Here is a 24,007-nt window from a genome sequence, read left to right as displayed (position 1 = left end):
AGCCCCTGAGTTTATATTCTGGTTCTGACATTTATAATCAGTGATTATCACCACTGTGTCAAGCGTACAGAAGGAGGTGGAGTTCATGTTCAGATGGGGGCTTGGAAGTGAGAGGAACACAGAACAAGTAAGTGACTGTTGTAAAATAAAACATTAGCATATTTAAATAGAGAGAGAGAAAAGAATGTGTTCAATTGACTTTTCTCCCTTTTCATTTACCTGAGTCTCAAATAGGAAGGACGGGTGTGACAGGACAGAGAAGCTATGTCTGCTGACCAGGACGAGGCGTCCATCTGGTCGGGGATGTGACAGGGCTGTGGACTGGCCCTCAGCTGCCCTCAGGGTTGCCTTCACTGAGACCTTAAGGTGTATGAGTGGGGTGCATGGAGCCATCCATCTCTGAGCTCTGGTGGGGACTCTGAAGTGTGTGTGTCACAGATGCGTCTTTCCCGCATCTCTGCTGAAATGATGAGAGTCAGACGGGTGAGGGGGCCTCAGTGTGGGCTTGTGTGGACCACAGGGGTGCACCATGGGCATCTTTAGCCTGAGAGGGCATGAGGCATGGGGGGTAGCATCTTAGTGACCTTGGGTTTTGTCACTATCTTATATCCCCTTACTGTCCTTCTCAGTCTCTATTCACCCCAGGACTACTTTCTGGTTACCATCTGGGAGCTTCTTCTGATCAGTGGAAACAGAACAAGGCAGCAATGGCCACACTGAACTTCAGCCCCTTCTGCTTTGATCTGTCCCCTCATCCACCTGGGCTTCCATTCTTGTCGCTGCTTTTCCTCTTAAATGTAGAGTGAAGGAGGTGGGGTCACTGATAGTTTCAGGCAGCATGAACCCCTTCTCTTTTCTGCTTCACAGGCCTCTTCTTTGACCCCTTGCCTGCAGCTACCATGTAGCATAATACTTTCTATTTATCCTTCCGTCTGGGGCAGTTCCCTTAAATTATATTTTGCATCTTCTTTAGTAATGGCTTATAATATAATGAATCTAATCAAACCAAACTGTCAATATGCAAAGGGGGAAACCGTGAAGTTTAGGAAACCTAAGTCTTTCTAAACTACATGGTTTATTCTAGAGATGCCCAAATCCTATTTGGCAGGCTCAAGTTGAATGATGACTCCTACTTTCTCTTTGTTTCCTATAACAGCAATCTCTTTCTCTCATGAAGCATTATTTGGTGACTAGCTGAAAGGGATATTTCACATAAACTGAAATGCAATAAAGGGGAAGGAAGTTAGTGTGTCTGAAAATCCCTTATAGGGCTTCCCAGGTGGCTCAGCAGTAAAGAACCTGCCTGCCAATGCAGGAGACACAGGAGACGTGGATTCAATCCCTGAGTCAGAAAGATCCCCCAGAGAAGAAAATGGCAACCCACTCCAGTATTATTGCCTGGGAAATCCTTTGGACAGAGGAGCCTGATAGGGCTACAGCCTATGGGGTTGCAAAGAGTCAGACACAGCTGAGAATGCATGCATGTGCCCCAGTACCCAGGCTCCAGATTCTTCTGAGAAGAGGGGAAAAGACCAGCAAACTAATCCCCTCAACATGATGGATCCCACCTCACTCACACCGTGATCACTTATGAATTCCTCTGCTCCTGGTCTTCACTTTCTGCTGGCCTGAAAAATATTCTTGTATTTCAAGCCTTCTTGTAGTTCTCTTCCTTGTCCCTGAGCTCAGTCCCAAGGAAGATCAATGCTTGATTCCACCAGAGAAATTCTCCGCGGGCTAAGAGATCCCCTCCTCTGACCCTGACAAATCTCACAGTCTATGGTATTGGACAGGGTGTTCAGATGAGAAACTGTTACTCATGGTTTTTCATGCAACTTTTCTACACCAGCCTCAGTCATGGAGCCCGGCTCTCAGGACCACAGAAGCAGGAGGTCAAAGGACCGTGTTGCTCATATAAGGAGATGTGGAAGATTCAGAAGCTCATTGGTGTCTGAGCTGCAGAAAGTTTGCAGATGCAGCCTCCGATAGTGCCTGAAATGGTGAGAGGTGTCGCTATTGGCTCTCAGGAGGGAGGGTGTAAGGGGTGGTCTATATAGACCCCGGTCGACACCCTGACACCTCCTCACAGGCTGATCCTGCAGCTGGGACTGTGACCTTGAGGATGTGGGGTCAGGATGGCTCTGGGCAGACACCTCTCCCTGCGGGGACTCTGTGTCCTCCTCCTCGGCACTGTGGTGGGTGGTCAAGGTAAGAGCTGCCCCTCTGTCCTGGGTCCACACCAGGCAGTGTATGCCTTGGTGAAGGGAAAGGTGTCTGGAGTTCTGGAGCCGAGCCTCAGTGTTTTTGACCAAAAAAGAACCACACTGACTGTGAATACTGGTCTGTCTCCTGTGCGGGCTACACTGGTCATATCGGCAGATTTTACAGAGCAGTGAGGTTTGGTCTGGACTGAGCTGGGTCACCCTGAGTCCCCTCCTCTGTCTCCCTTGTTCTCAGGGAGCTTCTAGGAGTCCCAGTGGCTCCCCGTGTGTGGAAGGTCCAGCGACTGACCCCAGCGGGGACTCTGGGCTGTTCCCACACGCTCCACGTGCCTGGTGTGTGAGCTCTGCCCCTGGGTCCCTGTGTTTCCTGTGTCTGTGCTCCTGTGGGCTCTGTGCTTGTGTGTGTGTGTGTGTGTGTGTGTGTGTGTGTGTGTGAGGGTGCATGTGAGGGTGTCTGTGGATGTGTGAGGCTGTATGAGGGTGTGGAGTCTGCCTGTGTGAGAGGAATGGGACTGCTGAGCAGGGACTGAGTGTGATGGTCTGTGAGGCACTCAGGGTCCCCACAGGGCTGGATGTCATGTCTGCTGCATGTAACCAGATCAGAGATTATTGTGTACCTGCCTGCCTGCCTCTCTCTGGGTCCTCTCTCCCATCCTCCAGCCTCCCATATTTCTTATCCTGCTTTAAAATATAAATTTTATTTCTTCAGGCATTTGGTAGTTTTCAACATTTCTGCTATTATGAGAAAAGTTGGCCTGAGCTTTTCTGTATTTAAATGTAAGGACCATTCATGATTATTTCTCTAATGATGTTTTCTGGGTGGAACTGTTGTTTCATGGCCTGTGAATATCTTTAAGGCTTTTGGTACATAGAGATAAAATGCCTTTTGAAATGTTTGCACTGAGTTTCATTTCCACTAGTATTGTGTGAGAATATTAGTTTCCACTTACCCTCACCAACATTTGCTTTTTACCAAGCTTTAAAATCTTACCCAGTTTCATAGGCAAAAACTAACATATATTCGCTAATTTATTGCTTCATTTCCTCCTTCATTGCTTGCTCATGACATTGTGCTTTTTAAACTGTGATATTTGTCATTTTGGCATGATTTATATTGGAGCTCTCTATACTATGACTGTGACTACTATGCCAGTTCAGTTCAGTCGCTCAGTTGTGTCCACCTCTTTGTGGACACAAAGCATGCCCGGACTGCAGCACACCAGGCTTCCCTATCCATCACCAACTCCTGGAACTTGCTCAAACTCATGCCCATTGAGTCGGTGATGCCATCCAACCATCTCATCCTCTGGCATCCCCTTCATCTCCTGCCTTCAATCTTTCCCAGTATCAGGGTCTTTTCAAATGAGTCAGTTCTTCCCATTAGATGGCCAAAGTATTGGAGCTTCAGCATCAGTCCTTCCAATGAATATTCAGGACAGATTTCCTTTAGGATGGACTGATTTGATCTCCTTGCCGTCCAAGGGACTCTCAAGAGTCTTCTCCAACACCACAGTCCAAATTCATCAATTCTCCAGTGTTCAGCTTTCTTTATGGTCCAATTCTCACATCTATACATGATTACTGGGTAAACTATAGCCTTGACTAGATGGACCTTTGTTGGCAAAGTAATGTCTCTGCTTTTTAATATGCTGTCTAGGTTGTTCATAGCTTTTCTTTCAAGGAGCAAGTGTCTTTTAATTTCATGGCTGCAGTCACCATCTGCAGTGATTTTCGAGCCCCCCAAAATAAAGTCAGCCACTGTTCCCATTGTTTTCCTATCTATTTGCCATGAAGTGATGGGACCAGATGCCATCTCTTAGTTTTTTGAATGCTGAGCTTTAAGCCAACTTTTTCACTCTCCTCTTTCATTTTCATCAAGAGGCTCTTTAGTTCTTCTTCACTTTCTGCCATAAAGGTGGTGTCATCAGCATTTCTGAAGTTATTGATACTTCTCCTGGCAATCTTGATTCCAGCTTGTGCTCCATTAAGCCTGGCATTTCTCATGATGTACTCTGCATATAAGTTAAATAAGGGTGGCAATAAACAGCCTTGACATACTTCTTTCCCAATTTGGAACCAGTCCTTTGTTCCATGTTCAGTTCTAACTGTTGTTTCCTGACCTGCATACAAATTTCTCAGGAAGCAGGTAAGGTAGTCTGGTGTTCCTCTCTCTTTAAGAATTTCCCACAGTTTGTTGTGATCCACACAGTCAAAAGCTTTGGTGTAGTCAATGAAGCAGATGGTTTTCTGGAACTCTATTGCTTTTTTGATGATCCAGTGAATTTTGGCAATTTGATCTCTGGTTCCTCTACCTTTTCTAAATCCAGCTTGAAGTTCTGGAAGTTCACGATTCATGTACTGTTGAAGCCTGGCTTGGATAATTTTGAGCATTACTCTCCTAGTGTGTGAGATGAGTGCAACTGTTTGGTAGTTTGAATGCTCTTTGGCATTGCCTTTCTTTGGGATTAGAATTAAAACTGAACTTTTCCAGTCCTGTGGCCACTACTGGGTTTTCCAAATTTGCTGGCATATTGAGTGCAGCACTTTCACAGCATCATCTTTTAGGACTTGAAATAGCTCAGCTGGAATTCCATCACCTCCACTAGCTGTTATATATGAATTATATATGAATTTGAGTGCACAACAGTCCTACAAGGCAAGGTACATTTATCTCAAAAAACAAACAAACAAAAAAAACAGATCAGGAAGCTGAGGCAAAGTAAAGTTAAATCACTTGTATAAATAAGATAAGATTTGAGTAAGTAGCACAGGTAAAATTAGGACCTCCACTAGCTGTTATATATGAATTATATATGAATTTGAGTGCACAACAGTCCTACAAGGCAAGGTACATTTATCTCAAAAAACAAACAAACAAAAAAAACAGATCAGGAAGCTGAGGCAAAGCAAAGTTAAATCACTTGTATAAATAAGATAAGATTTGAGTAAGTAGCACAGGTAAAATTAGGACCTCCACTAGCTGTTATATATGAATTATATATGAATTTGAGTGCACAACAGTCCTACAAGGCAAGGTACATTTATCTCAAAAAACAAACAAAAAAAAAACAGATCAGGAAGCTGAGGCAAAGCAAAGTTAAATCACTTGTATAAATAAGATAAGATTTGAGTAAGTAGCACAGGTAAAATTAGGACCTGAGCATTGGCCTTTCCAGGTGGTGTCAGTGGTAAAGAAGCCACCTGCCAATCCAGGAGATGTAAAAGTCATGGGTTCAATCCCTGGGTCAGGACGATCACATGGAGAAGGGCATGGCAACCCACTCCAATATTCTGGCCTGGAGAATCCCATGGACAGAGGAGCCTGGGCGGCTACAGTCCATGTGGTTGCAGTCAGACACAACTGAGCAGGCATCTTGGATACCTTGTTTCTCCTAATGGCATCCATAATTCCTGTAGGTTTTCTTTTTTCTTTTGCATTCTTTTTCTCCTCTGATTGGATAATTTCAACTGATCTTTTTTTTTAGCTCATTGAGTCTTCTGCTTGGTCAAGTCTGCATTTTTTAACTTTTTGTTTCATATTGGCGTATAGCCAGTTAACAATGTTGTGATAGCTTCCGGTGAACAGCAAAGAAACTTAGCCATACATATATATGTGTGTATCCATGCTCCCACACACTCCCCTCCCATCCAGGCTGCCATGTAACATTCAGTAGAGTTCCCTGTGCTGTTCAGTAGGCCCTTGTTGATTATCCATTTTAAATATAGCAGTGAGTAGGAGTCGGTCCCAAATTCCTTGCATATCACTTCCCTTCATTCTTTTCCCTTGGCAACCATAAGTTAATTTCTCTAATCTGTGAGTTTCTTTCTGTTTTGTAAATAAGTCCATTAAAATTTTTGTTTTTGGATTCAAATATAAGGGATATCATATGATATTTCTCCTTCTCTATCTGATAATCAAATCTGTTTTTGATGCTCTGTATTGAATTCTTCAGTTCACTCATTGTATTATTCAGCTCCAGAATTTCTGGTTAGGTTTTTTTTTTTTTTTTAATGTTTTCTATCTGTTTGAAACTCAATGAATTTACAAACTCCCTTCAGATTTGGGCCTATTTTCTCCTCCTATTTTATCAGGTCTTTAATGCTTTTAGATAATTTTTAGTAAATTAATTTTACTTTTTCAGCAGAAGAGATAGCCTCAATAAGAAAGCCCACATTACCGAGAAAATCTCCTAGAACTCTTCACAGTAATGAAATCACCTATGTGTTTGTGTCATAAACTAGATAAAAGCTCCATGTAGGCAAAGACATTGTCTTATTATTTTCTGTATTTATAGTACTTAAAAAAGACCTGCCTCTCCATAGATAATTTTATCATTAATAAAATTTTAATCATTTATTATTAATAAAAATAGCTTCTTGTGTGCTTTCAGGATCCTATTCAAATCCTTTACTCTTATATCAGTGTCAGAATTCTAAAAAATCTGAGTAATAGGATGTCTCCCTACTTCTACTGTTTCCTTTACCTCCCCTCAAATATCTACATTTCCTTCCTAGAATGGACTTCCCTGGGTCTGTGGACTAAACTGTGTCCCTCCATAATTAATATGTTGAATCCTAGCCCCTAGTGTGACTGCACTGGAGACAGGGTCTTTAGGAAGTAATTGAGGTTAAATAGGCTTCCCTAGTGGCTCAGTGGTAAAGAATCCTCTTGCCAATGCAGGAGAGGCAAGTTTGATCCCTGGGTCAAGAAGATCCCCTGGAGAAAGAAATGGCAACCTACTCTAGTATTCTTGCTTGGGAAATCCCAAGGACGGAGGATCCTGGCAGACTACAGTCTATGACATCTCAAGAGTTGGACACAATTTAGTGACTAAACCACTAACACCAAGGTTAAATAAGGTCATAAGGATGTGGCCCTAATTCAATAGGTGACTTTATAAAAAGAGGATGAGACAGATCCCCCTCCCCCGCTCTCTGTCCATCTGTCCCGAGGAAAGGCCAGGGGAGCACACAGTGAGGGAGCCATGGCTACAAGCCAAGAGCAGAGGGCTCAGAATGAATACGGCCTTGCCAGCACGTTGGTCTAGGACTTACCAGCCTCCACAGCTGGGATAAGATAAGTAATTTCTGTTTTTAACCAGCCACTCTGGCGTTTGGGTGGCTGCCTGCCTGGTCTGACTGTCCATCAGGGTCTTCTCCAGTGCAGCATCCCCCAGGTGTTCCCTCTGTGATGCACCACTTTGGTTTCCAGAGTGAGAGCACATGGGGCGGGGCAGAGACCTGAGCGGCGTTAAGGGTGCCCCAAGGACGACGTCTTGTTAGATTATAAAAAGATTCTCATTTCCTGACCTGAATTTAAAGCTAGTAGAGCTGATCAAGGTCTCAGGGAACTCACTTCTCAGTTCCTGACAGGCAGGCAGGAGCCTGGGACACTGGGTGAGACCTGATGTGATAGAGAGAGGTGTTTTTGGGTCCCAGTTCCAGGTGGGACCACGCAGCAGACCTGGTCACACAGGAAGAAGTCTCGTCTGGATGAAGCAGTGAAGGCTCACGTATACACCTCCAGCTTGTTCACTCACTGTCTTCTGACTCTGGAGGGAACCCTGCATTAGTTATGTGTTATTGTGCAACCAATTACTGCTGAACTTGGCAGCTTAGCTTAAGTCAGCAAACACCAGGTATCTCACACTTTCTCTGGGTCAAGAGTTTTAATAATTTTTCTCCTGTAATTGAGATCTAATCTTACTGCATTGTGGTCAGAAAAGATGCTTGGAATGATTTCAATTTTTTCGAATTTATCAAGGCTAGATTTATGGCCTGGGATGTGATCTATCCTGGAGACGATTCCGTGTGCGCTTGAGAAAAAGGTGAAATTCATTGTTTTGGGGTGAAATGTCCTACAGATAGGTCTAACTGGTCTGTTGTATTGTTTAAAGTTTGTGTTTCCTTGTTAATTTTCTATCCATAGGTGTGAGTGGGGTATTAAATTCTCTCACTATTATTGTGTTATTGTTAATTTCCCCTTTCATATTTGTTAGCATTTGTCTTACATATTGTGGTGCTCCTATGTTGGATGCATATATATTTATAATTGTTATATCTTCTTGTTGGATTGATCCTTTGATCATTATGTAGTGGCCTTCTTTGTCTCTTTTCACAGCCTTTGTTTTAAAGTCTATTTTATCTGCTCTGAGTATTGCTACTCCTGCTTTCTTTTGGTCTCTATTTGCATGGAAAATCTTTTTCCAGCCCTTCACTTTCAGTCTGTATGCGTCCCCCTGCTTTGAGATGGGTCTCTTGAAGACAACATATATAGGGGTCTTGTTTTTGTATCCATTCAGTCAGTCTTTGTCTTTTGGTTGGTGCATTCAACCCATTTACGTTCAAGGTAATTATTGATAAGTATGATCCCGTTGCCATTTACTTTATTGGTTTGGGTTCGGGTTTATACACCCTTTTTGTGTTTCTTGTCTAGAGAAGATCCTTTAGCATTTGTTGGAGAGCTGGTTTGGTGGTGCTGCATTCTCTCAGCTTTTGCTTGTCTGTAAAGCTTTTGATTTCTCCTTCATATTTGAATGAGATCCTTGCTTTGTACAGTAATCTGGGCTGTAGATTATTTTCTTTCATCACTCTAAGCATGTCTTGCCATTCCCTCCTGGCTTGAAGAGTTTCTATTGAAAGATCAGCTGTTATCCTTATGGGAATCCCCTTGTGTTATTTGTTGTTTTTCCCTTGCTGCTTTTAATATTTGTTCTTTGTGTTTGATCTTTGTTAATTGGATTAATATGTGTCTTGGGGTGTTTCGCCTTGGGTTTATCCTGTTTGGGACTCTCTGGGTTTCTTGGTCTTGGGTGATTATTTCCTTCCCCATTTTAGGGAAGTTTTCAACTATTATCTCCTCAAGGATTTTCTCATGGTCTCTCTTTTTGTCTTCTCCTTCTGGGAATCCTATGATTCGAATGTTGAGGTGTTTAACACTGTCCTGGAGGTCTCTGAGATTGTCCTCATTTCTTTTAATTCGTTTTTCTTTTTTCTCTCTGATTCATTTATTTCTACCATTCTATCTTCTAATTCACTAATCCTATCTTCTGCCTCTGTTATTCTACTATTTGTTGCCTCCAGAGTGTTTTTGGTCTCTTTTATTGCATTATTCATTATACATTGACTCTTTTTTATTTCTTCTAGGTCCTTGTCAAACCTTTCTTGCATCTTCTCAATCCTTGTCTCCAAGCTATTTATCTGTGATTCCATTTTGATTTCAAAATTTTGGATCATTTTCACTGTCATCATTTGGAATTCTTTATCAGGTAGATTCCCTGTCTCTTCCTGTTTTGTTTGGTTTGGTGGGCATTTATCCTGTTCCTTTACCTGCTGGGCAGTCCTCTGTCTCTTCATCTTGTTTATATTGCTGAGTTTGGGGTGTCCTTTCTGTATTCTGGCAGTTTGTGGAGTTTTCTTTATTGTGGAGTTTCCTCACTGTGGGTGGGGTTGTACAGGTGGCTTGTCAAGGTTTCTTGGTTAGGGAAGCTTGTGTCAGTGTTCTGATGGATGGAGCTGAATTTCTTCTCTCTGGAGTTCAATGAAGTGTCCAGTAATGAGTTATGAGATGTCAATGGTTTTGGAGTAACTTTGGGCAGCCTGTATATTGAAGCTCAGGGCTGTATTCCTGTGTTGCTGGCGAATTAGCATGATATGTCTTGCTCTGGAACTTGTTGGCCCTTCGGTGGTGCTTGGTTTCAGTGTAGGTATGGTTGCATTTGATGAGCTCCTATCGATTAATGTTCCCTGGAGTCAGGGGTTCTCTGGTGTTCTCAGGGTTTGGACTTAAGCCTCCTGCTTCTGGTTTTCAGTCTTATCTTTACAGTAGTCTCAAGACTTCTCCTTCTATACAGCACCATTGATAAAACATGTAGGTTAAAGATGAAAAGGTTCTCCACAGTGAGCGACACCCAGAGAGGTTCACAGAGTTTCATGGAGAAGAGGGAGGAGGGAGTTAGAGGTGACCCAAATGAGATGAGAGGGAATCAATAGAGGAGAGAGCAAGCTAGCCAGTAATCACTTCCTTATGTGCACTCCACAACTGGACTGCTTAGAGATGTTCACGGAGTTATACAGAGAAGAGAAGAGGGAGGAAGGAGACAGAGCTGGCCAGGAGGATAAAAGGGGGAATCAAAAGGAGAGAGACAGATCTAGCCGGTAATCCGTTCCCTAAGTGTTTTCCACTGTCTGGAACACATAGAAATTCACAGAATTGGGTAGAGAAGAGAGGGGGTAGGGAGGAGACACAGGCGACCTGGTGGAGAAAAAGGAGAGTCCAAAGAGGGAGAGAGCAGTCAAGCCAGTAATCTCCCTCCCAAGTAAAAATGGAAACTGAAGATTGGATTCTTAAAAGTAAAAAATCGATAACAAATACCAAAAAGCAAAGATTAAAAATCTAAAGTAGAGTTTGGAATTTCAAAAATACAATATTAAAGAAAAGAAAAAAAAGAAACAGAAAAAAAGTCACAAAAATTATAAAATAAATATATACATGTGAAGTTTGCTTTTAAAAAATAAGGTCTTTTTGCTTTTCAAGGTAATAGTAGGTTATAAAAGTGAAAATTAAAGGAGTAATAGAGGACTTAATTTTTTTTAATTAAAAAAAAAAGAATGACCGTAAAAATAGTAAAAATATATCTAGGATTTTTCTCTGGTGTTGTTGTGGGTATTGTGGGGTCAGTTCATTTTTGGATAGTTCCTTGGTCTGGCTTATATTTCTCAAGCTCTCTAGGTCCCTTCCTATGTAGTCGGTACTACAACAGGGTTTTAGTCTATTGCACCTGTCACTTCCAAGGCGATTCCCTCTGTTTTAGCTTCCCTTGTTTGCTGATCTCTTCAGTGTCTGGTTTCCGCCCTGACACAAGGGGGCAGTGGTGGACACGTTTTTTAGGCTCACTTGTTACAGTTGCACTGTGGGGAGGGAGGGACGCTGCAAACAAATAACACTGGTGTGTGTTCGCAGTGCCTCAGCCACACTGGGCCTGCCCCTGCTCACGGCACGTGTACCCTCCCTGCCCACACCATTCAGGCTCTAGGTTGCTCCACCAGGAACAGTCCGAGGCTGGCCCTGGGCTGCATGCACTTCCCACGTCTAAGCCGCTCAGGTTCAGGCACTCAGGTAGTCCTCAGAGGCACAGACTCGGTTGGGCCTGCGTTTTGTGCCCTTCCCAGGTTCGAGCAGCTTAGGTGATGAGGTGTTTGGTGAGCGCAGTTGCTGTGACTTATCGCCTCCCCCATCCCTGCCGCTTGGTTTTCTGGGTGTACAACCAGCACACCTTCTCAGGCGGATGTTGATTGTCCAGAACCCCTAGAAGTCTTAGTTAGCGAAGAAGCTTGCTTGCAGTTTGGTAGATAATGTCTCTCTGGGGCTGCGATTGCCCCCTTCCGGCTCTGGCTGCCTGTCACCGAAGGGGGATAGTCTGCAGCCGGCTAGTTCTGTTCAGGCCTTTGTTCTGTGCACAGGCCTGGTGGTGTCTTTGGGTTTTTTGCACTGGTAGCTATCCCACAGTCTGGTTCGCTAGCCCAAGTTAGTTCGGTCAGATTGCCCTAGGGGCATTCAGGCCCAATCCTTACTCTAAGTGATGCAGCCAGCGCCTCCCTGCCCAGCCCCTTCTTGCTAGTGGTGGGTGCAGGCGTCTGCCCTGCTTCTCCACTGGGGGAGTTACCGTTGGGCTCGTAATCTGTGGGGTTTAATTATTTATTTATTTTTCCTCCCTGTTACGTTGCCCTCTGTGCTTCCAAGGCTCACCACAGACTCGGCAGTGAGAGTGTTTCCCGGTGTTTGGAAACTTCTCTCTTTTTAAGACTCCCTTCCTGGGATGGAGCTCCGTCCCTACCTCTTTTGTTTTGTCTTTTATACTTTTTCCTACCTCCTTTCGAAGACAATGGGCTGCTTTTCGGGGTGCCTGATGTCCTCTGCCGGCATTCAGAAGTTGTTTTGTGGAATTTACTCAGCATTTAAATGTTCTTTTGATGAATTTGTGGGGGAAAAAGTGGTCTCCCAGTCCTATTCCTCCACCATATTAGGAACGCCCCTTGTGGGTCAAGAGTTGACATGGCTTACCTGGATCCTCGGATTCATGATATCTCACAAGGATGCAATTATCTGAAGGTTCAACCAGGGGAGGATATCGCCCATGTACTTACCTGGTTGTTAGCAGCATTGAGACTTTGGTGTATTGTTGAACTGAAATCTAATCTCATAAGTGACATCCCATCACTTTTGCCAAATTCCATTTGTTACATGCATGTTACTAAGTACATTTGAGTGTGGGGATTACACAAGGATGTGGATACCAGGCAACAGAAAATATTGGAACACTTTAGAGACTGTTACCCCAGCCCTCTGTTCCTGAGCTGTATGAAATGCTCCCTATGGACAGGGAAGGAGAGGGAAGATTCCTCTCTGGATCCTGGGCCATGAGCTGTAACTGAGACAGGGAAGCTGGGCCCTAGTAGCCTTGGGCACATCTACAGGGAGGGCAGCATCCAGAGTCTCTGGAGGCCTGTCCTCGGTGGCGTCCCTGGAGCTGGTTCTACAGGCTCATGAGAAACATCTGGTGCCTCCCTTCCAACTCTGGGTTCAGTAATGGCACATTGGGAGCTTAGAGTTGGCCATGGGGGGAATATATATACCACAGAAGTCAACAAATGCTGTACACAGGGAATTTTTTTCAGAGATCAGAGTGCTCATTTTTTATTACTTGCCGGTACACTACTGCATGGTGTACTAAAATCTGTCCTGCATCTGCGTCTGTGTCTCTCTTGCAGATCTGGAGCTGAGGCTGAAGGATGGAGGTCGCCGCTGTGAGGGGAGAGTGGAAGTGAAGCACCAAGGAGAATGGGGCACAGTGAATAGTTACAAGTGGGGCTTAGAAGAGGCCGCTGTGGTGTGTAGACAGCTGGGTTGTGGAGCTGCTGTTGATGCTCTCCAAAGAGTTCACTTTGGATCAGCAGTTGGCCCCATTTGGTTTTATGCTATTTACTGCAGAGGGACAGAGTCAGCTATCGCAGAGTGTACTTCTACTGCTGTTAAAGACTATCGTCCTGAGGGCCTTTCCCATGACCAGGATGCTGGAGCAGTCTGCTCAGGTAAGGCTTGTCTGGTCTGGGAGGGGATCTCCAGCAGGAAAAGCCTCAGTCTCATTTCCAGCCTAACTATAAGAATATGGATCACAGACTTTAGTACATACTTGAGTGAAGATTTCAGTCACACAGTTATTCCTAGAGCATTAGGTGTTCAAGGGAGCAGAAGGGCTTTCTTGGCAATGGACAGTAAAGGCTCCAGATCCAGTGTGCACTGTGCCCTTCCAGTCTGTGTGATGTGTCACAGGAGGCAGTGAGGTGAGATCAAATGTTTCATGCATGTACAACTGCCTGGTTGAACCTACATTAATTAGGTTAATATAGTCGTAGTACCATCATAGTTTTTTGTATTTTTTTCATGGGATGGTCAGACAAGCGCAGCTCTAAGAGGGGATATAGGAGAGGTGCAGGTAAGGAGAGGTGTGAGTTTATTATACTCACAGATCCTAGAGAGACAAGAGTATCAGTAGGTGGGTACTTGGGGGAGGTGCCTGTGGAACACCCTGATCCAAGCAGTGGTGCCCCCCAAATGGAGTGTGAGGACCCATGGACATACATATATATATGTCTTGTCTTCATTTTCATCCAGCCAGTCTCTGTCTTTGGGTTAGAGCATTGAATCAGTTTACATTTAAGGTAATTATGGAAATGTACGTTCTTACTCACACTCTGTTAATTGCTTTATATTTTTTTGGTAGGTCTTTTTTCTTCCCTTCCTCTTTGGTTTTCTTCTCATGATTTGATGGCTATCTTTAATGCTATGTTTGAATTTCTTTTTGTTTATTGTGTGAATATATACTGTAGATTTTTGATTTGTGGTTACCATGAGGTTTTGATATGCAGTCTACTGCAAGCTGCTGGTCTTTAAATTTCTAATGGATTTCCAATATCTTGCATTTTTATTCTCCTCACGATTGCTAGTTTCGGTATCATATTTGTGTGTGAAAAAAAAAAAAAGCATGCTTTCCTAACTTTATTGTAAGTTTGCTTTTACTGGTAAGCTTTCTCATTCATACTTTACTTTTTTCTTCTCTGGCCTTTTAATTTTCTGCCCAGAAAAGTTCCTTTAGCTCTTGGAAGCTGGTACAGTGGTGCTGAATGCTTTTAGCTTTTTCTTGTCTGTAAAGCTTTTGATTTCTCCATAGAATCTGAATAAGAGCCTTGCTGGGTAGAGTATCCTGATTGTAGGTTTCCCTCTTTTATCAGTTTAAATATATCATGCCACTCCCTTCTGGCCTGCAAAGTTTCTGCTGAAAAATCAGATGAAAAACTTATGACAATTCCTTTTAAGTTATTTGTTGCTTTTAATAGTTTCTCTTTGTTGTTAGCTTTTGTCAGTTTGATTAATGTGAGTCTTGACATATTTCTTCTTGGGTTTATCCCATTTAGGATTCTGTGCTTCCTGGACTTCAGTAACTATTTCCCTTCCCATGTTAGGGAAGTTTTCAGCTATTATCTTTTCAAATATTTCTCAGCTCTCTTCTCCTTCTGGGACTCCTACAATGTGAATGTTTGTGCATTTAATGTTGTCCCAGAAGTTTCTTACACTGTCCTCACATCTTTTCATTATTTTTTCTGTCCCACAGCAGTGACTTTTCACCATTCTGTCTTCTAGCTCACTTATCTATTTTTCTGCCTCATTTATTCTGTTGATTCCTTCTAGTATACTTTTCATTTCTTTTACTGTATTATTATTCAACTTTGTTCTGTATATCTTCTAGCTCTCTGTTAAACATTTCTTGTATCATTTCATTCCACGCCTCCATTCTTTTTCCAAAATCTTGAATCACCTTTATTATCATTACTCTGCATTTTTTTTTCAGGCAGATTGCCTACATCCATTTCACTTAGTTGTTCTCCTGGGATTTTATCTTGTTCCTTTTTCTAAAATATAATCCTCTGCTGTCTCATTTTATCTAACTTTCTGTGTTTATAGTCTCTCTTCCACAGGCTTGTGGAACTGTCATTCTTCTTCCTTTTGGTGTCTGCCCTCTGATGGGTGAGACTCATCAGGAGGCTTGTGCAGGCTTCCTGGTGGAGGTTTTGGTGCCTTCTGACTAGTGGGAGGAGCTAGATCTTGATCTTCTGGTGTGCAGAGCCATGCCAAAAGATGCGTATAGAGGCAGTTGTGGGCTCAGGAAGACTTTAGACTGCCTGTCTGCTAATGGGCAAGGCTGTGTTCCTGCCCTGTGGGTTGTTTGATCTGAGGCATCCCATCACTGGAGCCTGCAGGCTATTGGGTGGGGCCAGGTCTTGGTGTCAAAATGGCAGCCTCCAGGGGAGCTCATGCCAATGAGTACTCCTTGGTACTTGTGCCACCAATGTCCTTGTCCCTGCAGTGAGCCACAGCTGCCCTCACCTCCCCAGAAGACTCTATAAGACAAGCAGGTACGTCTGACCTTGGCTTCTGTGAAGTCATGGTTTTTCCCCTGGGCCCCAGTGGGTTTCCCTGGGAGCTCAGCTGGTAAAGAATCTGCCTACAATGCAGGAGATCCTGGTTCAATTCCTGGGTTGGGAAGATCCACTGGAGAAGGAATAGGCTACCCACTCCAGTATTCTTGGGCTTTCCTGGTAGCTCAGACAGTAAAGAATCTGCCTGCAATGCTGGAGACCTGGGCTCAATCCCTGGGTTGAGAAGATCCCCTGGAGGAAGGAAAGGCTACCCACTCCAGTATTCTGGCCTGGAGAGTTCCATAGACAGAGGAGACTGGCAGGCTAGAGTTCATGTGGTCACAAAAATTTGGACATGACTGAGCGACTTTCACTTCACTTCACTTCCCTTGTTCATGTGGAGTTCCTATGATCAAGCCCCCTGTACTTCAAAACCAAGTGCTCTGGGGGCTCCTCTTCCTGACGCCAGACCCCCAGGGTGAGGAGCTTGACCTGAGTTTCAGAAACGTTCTGTGGGTAATCTGTCATATAATTATTTTCCAGTTTGTTAATCATTCACCTGGTGGGTATGAGGTTTGATTATATTGTAAATAAATCTCTCCTACCATCTTATTGTGGCTTCTTCTTTGTCTTTGGATGTAGAATATCATTTCTAATAGGTTATACTCTTTTTTGTTGATGGTTGTTCAAAAGTTAGTTGTGATTTTTGTGCTTGTGAGAGGAGATAAGCTTAAGTCATTATACTCTGCCATCCTTCATATTTTATCTTAACAGGATAAGGGAAAACTGAAAGTGAAAGTCATTCAGTTGTGTCCGACTCTTTGAGACCCCATGAACTAAACAGTCCATGGAATTCTCCAGGCCAGAATCTTGGAGTGGGTAGCCTTTTCCTTCCCCAGGGGATCTTCCCAACCCAGGGATCGATCCCAGGTCTCCCACATAGGAGGTGGATTCTTTACCAGCTGAGCCACCAGGGAAGCCCAAGAATACTGGAGTGGGTAGCCTATCCCCTCTCCAGAAGATCTTCCTGACCCAGGAATTGAACTGGCTTCTTCTGCATTGCAGGCAGATTCTTTACCAACTGAGTTTTCACAGAAGCCCTTAAAATGACAGTTTGTCACTTAACAAATAATAAAACAAATTAATAAATCTTATAAAATGTTGCTGCTATTTTTATCTTAAATATTCTATGATCTCAAACATGTGCAATAGTTTTTGTATTTATTCACAGAATTATCATTTAGAGCAGTCTTTATAGCTTCGGGTAGACCCAAATTTTCACATGTTATCACTTTCTTGTACCTTACTGGAACATTTTGTGTGTGTTTGTAGTGATGGTCTGGTGGTCTCAAATTCTATCATCTTTTTTATATGAAACATTTTAACTTTTAATAATTTTAAAAAATATTTTCACCAGTGACTGTGTTCTAGTTTAGAAATTTTCACCACACTGAAGACTTTTTTACATTGGCCTATGGCTAGCATTGCCTCTAATAAATAGCCAGCAATACTTCGAGTGAACTCTGGGAGATGGTGATGGACAGGGAAGACTGGCGTGCTGGGATTCATGGGGTCGCAAAGAGTCGGACATGACTGAGCAACTGAACTGGACTGAATACTTATTTTTGTCCCCCTTTACATAACATGTCAATGTTTCATGCCACTTTTTTTTTTTTTTGGTTTATCACTGGTTTTCCATAATTATATTATTAGCTGTCTGAGGTAGTTTTCCTTATTTTTATCTTTTAGAGTTTGTTTAGCTTTTTGGCTTCGTTTATAGCTTTTGTTAAATTTGGGGAAAATTCCATCCATTATTTACAACTAGTTTTCTACTCATCCCTTATTCTGAGTCTCCAAATATATATATTTTTACATGGTTTACTGTTGTCCCAAATGCCACAGAGTTCCCATCCATGGTTCATTTTCTGGCTCTTTTTTCTCTCTGCCTCAGTTTGGCTGGTCTCTATTGATAGGTGTTTAATTTCCCCACCCCTTTTTTTGTTCTGCCATATCTAACCTCTTTTTATGCTAATCCAGACAATTTTTCATTCCACGTATTGATTTTTCAGTTTTAGAAGTTCCATTTGGCTATTTTCTAGTTTTTTTCTCTTTGTTTTATTTATTTTTTTTGCTAAGCATATTTACATTACTGTCTTTATTAGCAGTCAATTAAATAATTTGTTATTCTGGAATCTGTTTTTAGTGATTGCTCTTTTAAAATTTTGCTATGAGTTACATTTTTCTTTTTTAGAAAGCCTTGTAACTTTTTGATTGGATGTTGGGCACTGCTAGGATGTCCTTTAACAGAATGAATTCTAGCAACAAACAATCAGAATACGGAGACTAATATAAATACAGCCAAATATCAGGGAATTTTACTTGATGAATCAAACAATGTTTTTCATTGAGTTACATTGCATTCTCTTAAAAATATGTTCCTTGGGTGGCAAAGTGATAAATTTTTATTTTGGTTTCTCTACTTTAACTTCAACACTTCTTGTTATCCCACTTTTGCTTGCCACATACCCAAATTATACTCTACTTCTACAGCAGTTGCTTTCCTTTTTCCATTTTATTTGCCATCCATCCATATCTTTTAAAATTGTGTTTGCTTGTCTGAAGTGGGAGAAATGGGAAAGGATGGAACAGTTGGGTAGCATATAAGAGGAGCAGAGTGCAATGAAATATTCTAATTACAAATTTAACAACTATTTTCCCTAAATACTTGTGTATTTTATACAGATTGAGGCTTTTAAAACTCAGAACTCTGCAAATTAGGCCTTACTTGATTTCTGCTTCTTTATTACTCTCTTCTCCCTCTCTTTTTGTGCATGCCACCTTCTTTCAAGATTATAAAATATATAAGAAAGAAATTAATGAAGATATAGATAAATGAAAAAGCATCCTGTGTTCATGGGTTGGAAGAATCTATATTGTTAAAATGTCTACACTACTCAAAGTGATCTACAGGTTTTACATAATCTTTCTCAAAAGTCCAGTGGCATTCATAATAGATATAGAAAGTACAATTCTGAAATACAATCTAAAATACATATATTGTTTACTTTCAATCTATTCATGATTTTTTGTTTCCTTACCATTATTGACTTTTAGTTTCATTCCACTGTGGTCAGGAAAGATACTTGGAATTATTTAAGTTTTCTTGAATTTGTTAAGACTTGTTTGTAGGCTAACAATGCATTTACCCTGGAAAATATTCCATGTGTGCTTGAGAAGAATGCATATTGATTTTCTGTTTGAGTGATCTGTTAATTATAGAGAGTGGGATAGTGAAGTTTTCTACTGTTAATGTATTGCTTCTGCTTCTCCCTGAAGAGCTGTCCATGCTGTCCTGTATACTGAAATGCTATAATGTTGGGTGCATATATATGTGTGGTTGTTATATCTTCCAGCTGAACTGTCTCTTGTGACAGTTTTTTACTTGAAGTCTCTTTTGTCTGACTTTGATCTCTTTAGGTTATTATTTGCATGGCATCTCTTTCTCCACCTGTTCACTTTCAGCCTACCCGAGTCATGAAATCTAAAGTGAGTCTCTTATACACAGTATGTAGTTGGATCTTGTTTTTAATCCATTCAGATAATCTATACTTTTTCATTTGAAAGTGCAGTACATTCACATTTATAATCATATTGAAGGATAAGGACTTACATTGCCTTTTTATTAACTTTTCTCTCTGTTTTATAGTTTCTTGCTCCTCCTTTCTTCTGTGTTGTATTTATGGCTTGATGATTTCTTATAGTGATATGCTTTGATTAATTTCTCTTTTTTGTGTGTATGTATAATACTTTTTATTGTAGTTACCAATGAACTTGTATAAAACATTTTCTAGCTATAGCAGTCTATAGCAAAGTTAAGTACTGTTATGAAAACAACTCAATTTCAATAGCATGCAAAAACTGCATTTTATTCCTCCCATACATTTTAAGTGATTGATATCAGAGTTTACTTCTTTCTATATTGTGTTTCCAACAGCAGCTTTCTGTAATTATAGTTACTCTAAAGATGGTCTTTTGATTTATATTTAAATACTAATGTTAAAAGCAAGTTATGTACCAACATTACAATATTCTGTATTTCCCTTTAGATCTACCAGTAAGATTTACACTTTCATATGTGAAGATACTTTTGTATCCTTGTTTTGTTTATTCATTGAAACTTGAGAACCCTTTTAGCACTTTGGTAATGTAGTGATAATGAAATCCTTCAGATTTTGCTTGTTGTTTATATATATGACATATATATATATATATATATATATATATATATATATATATATATATATATATATATATATATATATATGGCCTGGTGGCTCAAATGGTAAAAAAAAAAACCTTCCTACAGTGCAGGATACCCAGGTTTGATCCCTGGGTTGGGAGGATCCCTTGGAGAAGGGATTGTCTACCCACTCTAGTATTCTTACCTAGAGAATTCCATGGACAGAAGAACCTGGAGGGCTACAGTCCTTGGAGTCACAAAGAGTTGGACATGACTGAACAACTAACACACACACAAATGTATATATAACATGTATATGTTATATAGTGTAAACACACACATATTATATAACATATATAATATACATATATTATTGTTTGGGTACTGGTTGTGGTTCCGTTTGAACTTGCGTCTCCTGCATTGGTAGGCTGATTCTTTACCTCTAAGAAACCTGGGAAGCCCTTTTGTGTGTGTATACATATATATGTGTATATATCTAATAGCCCCATTTTTAAAGGATAGTTTATCCATGTAAAGCTTTGATGATTGGGTTGGCAAGGTTTTTTTCTTGTGGTACTTTTGATGTATTATGCTGCTCTCCTGGACTTCAAGATTTCTAGTTTTAAAGGGTTTTTCTTGGTGACAAGTCACTTTTTTTTCCCTGTTTTCAAAAATTTCTCTTTATCTTAAATTTTGGTAATTTAATCATAACGTGTCTTGGTGTGGACCTCTTTGAGTTTCACCTATTTGGGAACTCATAGGCTTCATGAATCAAGATCTCCATTTCCCTCCCTAGATATGGAAATTTCTAAGTTATTATTTCTTTGAATAAGCTTTCTGCTCCTTTATTTCTTTTTTCCTACTGGGATTCTCAAATATATATATATATATATATATATATATATATATATATATATATATATATATGTATATCTGTGTGTGTGTGTGTGTGTGTGTGTGTGTGTGTAATGGTATCCCATATGTGCTATGTATTCTGTTCACTGTTTTTTCATTTTGTTTTTCTAATTTGATAATTTCAAATGGAATGTCTTCAAGCTTACTGATTCTTTGATTTCCTTGATAGAGTTTCCTTGATGCTTTCCTTTGGATTTGTAATTCAATTATTGAATCCTTGAGCTCCAGAATTTCTGTTTGGTTCTTTTATTTATGTTTTCTAGTTCTTTATGAAGCTTCTTATTCTGTTCATGTATAGTTTTCCTGATTGTGTTTACTTGTCTTTCTGCATTCTTTTTTGGGTCACTGAGCTTCAAAACAATGAATTTGAATTTTTTATCAAGCGGTTCATAGATCTCTATTTCTTTAGGATCAGTTTGGGAGCTTTATTAGTTTCCCCTGGTGGTGTCATGTTTGCTAGATTCTTCATCATCTGGGTAGGCTTGCACTGGTGACTGTGCATTTGAAGGAGCAGACACTTCTTCCAGACTTTACAGACTGGTTTCCACAAGTAAATATTTACTGCCTTGTCCTTGAACTGATAGGACTGCCTCTGGAATCAGGGACTAGCAAAGCTGGAGTTAGGTTATGTTGCTGCTCCTGTAGCTGCTTTGGGGTCTATGGTCAGTGGGTATGTAGCAAAGGCATGGATGGATGTGGTTTTCTCTGGGTTCCTGCATGGTCAGGATTGCCTCCCTACTTTGGTAGAATGGGTCTGGATAAGTGAAGGGGCTGCTTCATAATCCGTACTCAGGTCTGCAGTTGGCCCTCCTATTACCAGAGTTTCCAACAGGTTGTGCCTCCTTCTGGATGTCTTGGCAGACAGGACTGCCCGGAACATGGTGGTGCAGAGCTGGAGCAACATTATGGAGCTGATTCTGGGTCCACAGTTCTGTCTGAAGTTGGCAGGCATGTTGCTGGGGGCACCCTGTTTCTGTGGGAGAATGAGAGCAGGGGAATCTCCTTTTCTATCATCTTGATGTCAAATATGGATACAGAAAAAGCACAATAATAGAATTAAAATCAGTTAAATATCACCCCTTAGCATTTTCTGTTATTCCTGTGTCAGAAGGAAAACCTGTAATAGGAACTGTTTGGCAAACTCACAGTTCTGAAACTTCCAATCAGAACTCACTCTCTCCCAAGGTCATTGACAAATCCTGGGGTTTCAAGAGAGATGGTTAGGACCACACACCCTCTTCTATGACTCTCTGAGCTATGTTAACTCATGTTCTTTCCCACTGAAGTCACCTAAGAAATTCTTGGAATTTTTGCCATTAAAAATTATCAGAAAAATATAAAAACCATAAATGTCGATTATTTACAATGTCTGTATTTCTTCTCTCAGACAACCTCCCTACAGGGTGGCATGCATTCTTAGATCCTGCTTCATGATTTTCCTTACCTAAGTCACTTGAGAACTAGCTCCTGGGAAAGAAATCTATTCAAAATAATAGACTCACAAGTCTCAGGAAAATTTTCTAACTTTGTCTAGATGACAGTTCTCTATTCTGTCATAGTTCTTGTCTCTCTGGGATGGTTCTGTTTTTCATATGTCTGCATTCACATTTGAATGCCAACACATTAGGCAATTTCCTTGGGCTCTGTAGTCCTGGGCTCCTACATGTAAAATTCACTTCTCCAACCAATGATAAATTACATGTTCCTGGTATTCAGCCATTTCTGATGATAGGTTTTGGGCTCTGTAGTTTCCAGGCCTGTAGATTAAGGAATTCATATTTCTAACTATTCTCAGAGTATACATTGTTGGGATACAGTCATCCAAACTGACCCTGCAAATTCTTCTGAATTTCTCTTCAGCATTTTGTTCATGAAAAGGCAATTCTGACACCAACTATCAAATTCTCTCTCCATACCCCACTCCTGGAAAAGAAAAGCATTCACATCATTGCCTGTGTGTGTTGTTTCCATTTGTCAAGTCAGGATCAAGAACACTCACTGGGTTTCCTTGTTTGTTCCTCTTAGGATTTATGCGTCTAGCTGATGGAGATAGACCCTGCTCGGGGCGAGTAGAAGTTCATTCTGGAAAAGACTGGACCCCAGTGTCTGATGGGAACTTTACATTCCCCACTGCACAGGTCATCTGTGCAGAACTGGGATGTGGCAATGTTGTGTCTGTCCTGGGACACGTGCCCTTCAGAGAGTCAGATGGCCGGGTCTGGGCTGAAGAGTTCAGGTGTAAAGGAGAGGAGCCTGAGCTCTGGTCCTGCCCCAGAGTGCCCTGTCCAGGGGGCACTTGTCACCACAGTGGAGCTGTTCATGTTGTCTGTTCAGGTGAGATGTAGATCAAGTTTATAACCTCTCCACTTACCTTGTTCAGGTGAGAAAATAAGACTGTTGAAACTCTGTCTCTTTCTACCAATGTACACAGAAGTCCGACTCATGAAAAATGGCTCCTCTCAATGTGAGGGGCAGGTGGAGATGAATATTTCTGGACGGTGGAGAGCACTCTGTGCCTCCCACTGGAGTCTGGCCAATGCCAATGTTGTCTGTCGTCAGCTCGGCTGTGGAGTCGCCATCTCCACCCCTAGAGGACCACACTTTGTGGAAGGAAGTGATCAGATCTCAACAGTCCGATTTCACTGTTCCGGGGTGGAGTCCTTTCTGTGGAGTTGTCCTGTGACTGCTCTGGGTGGTCCTGACTGTTCCCATGGCAACATGGCCTCTGTGATCTGCTCAGGTAAGAGAGGGTGAAGGGCTACTGGTACTCAGGATGCTTCTGGAGTGAAATGTCCTGAAGAGCAGAGAGTGACAGGAAACTGGCATCAAAAGTCAGATATTTCATGGTGAAATGTGGTTCTTCTCATTGTTCATTCATTTTCCAACTCAGAGCAAGAAGTGGTAAAGGGAAATAATGTATGTTTAAGTAACAGTATTATTTAAATATAATCATAGAAAATAATGTAAAAGCAGTAAGTGTAGACTTCAAACATATACCCAGATCAGCAAAGAGAACATTCCCAGCATCACAGTCACTGTTCCTTCCCCATGACTCTGTCTCCCTCCTCTCCAGCTAAAACTGCCTTCCCAACTTCTACTACCATAGAATGTTTTATCGTTTTTTGAACTGTGTATAAAATTATGCAGTATGTTT

The 24,007-nt window shown here is 41.4% G+C and overlaps 1 protein-coding gene across 1 annotated transcript in view; it reads left to right on the top strand.

The window, feature by feature from the left end:
• Positions 1-2,080: 2,080 nt before the first annotated feature.
• The window catches only part of LOC138437857 (antigen WC1.1-like), a 63,348-nt gene continuing 41,421 nt past the window's right edge, over positions 2,081-24,007 (top strand). The window contains exons 1-4 of the mRNA XM_069585828.1: positions 2,081-2,208; positions 12,993-13,313; positions 22,879-23,187; positions 23,285-23,593. Of these exons, the coding sequence (XP_069441929.1) occupies positions 2,136-2,208; positions 12,993-13,313; positions 22,879-23,187; positions 23,285-23,593 (1,012 nt within the window). The 5' untranslated portion in view covers positions 2,081-2,135. The remainder of the gene's footprint in view (positions 2,209-12,992; positions 13,314-22,878; positions 23,188-23,284; positions 23,594-24,007) is intronic.

Source organism: Ovis canadensis, chromosome 3, assembly GCF_042477335.2.
Source record: "Ovis canadensis isolate MfBH-ARS-UI-01 breed Bighorn chromosome 3, ARS-UI_OviCan_v2, whole genome shotgun sequence".
NCBI classification, from domain to species: Eukaryota; Metazoa; Chordata; class Mammalia; order Artiodactyla; family Bovidae; genus Ovis; species Ovis canadensis.
The sequence above is the reverse complement of the archived record's forward strand: the minus strand, read 5'-3'. Positions and strand labels throughout refer to the sequence as shown.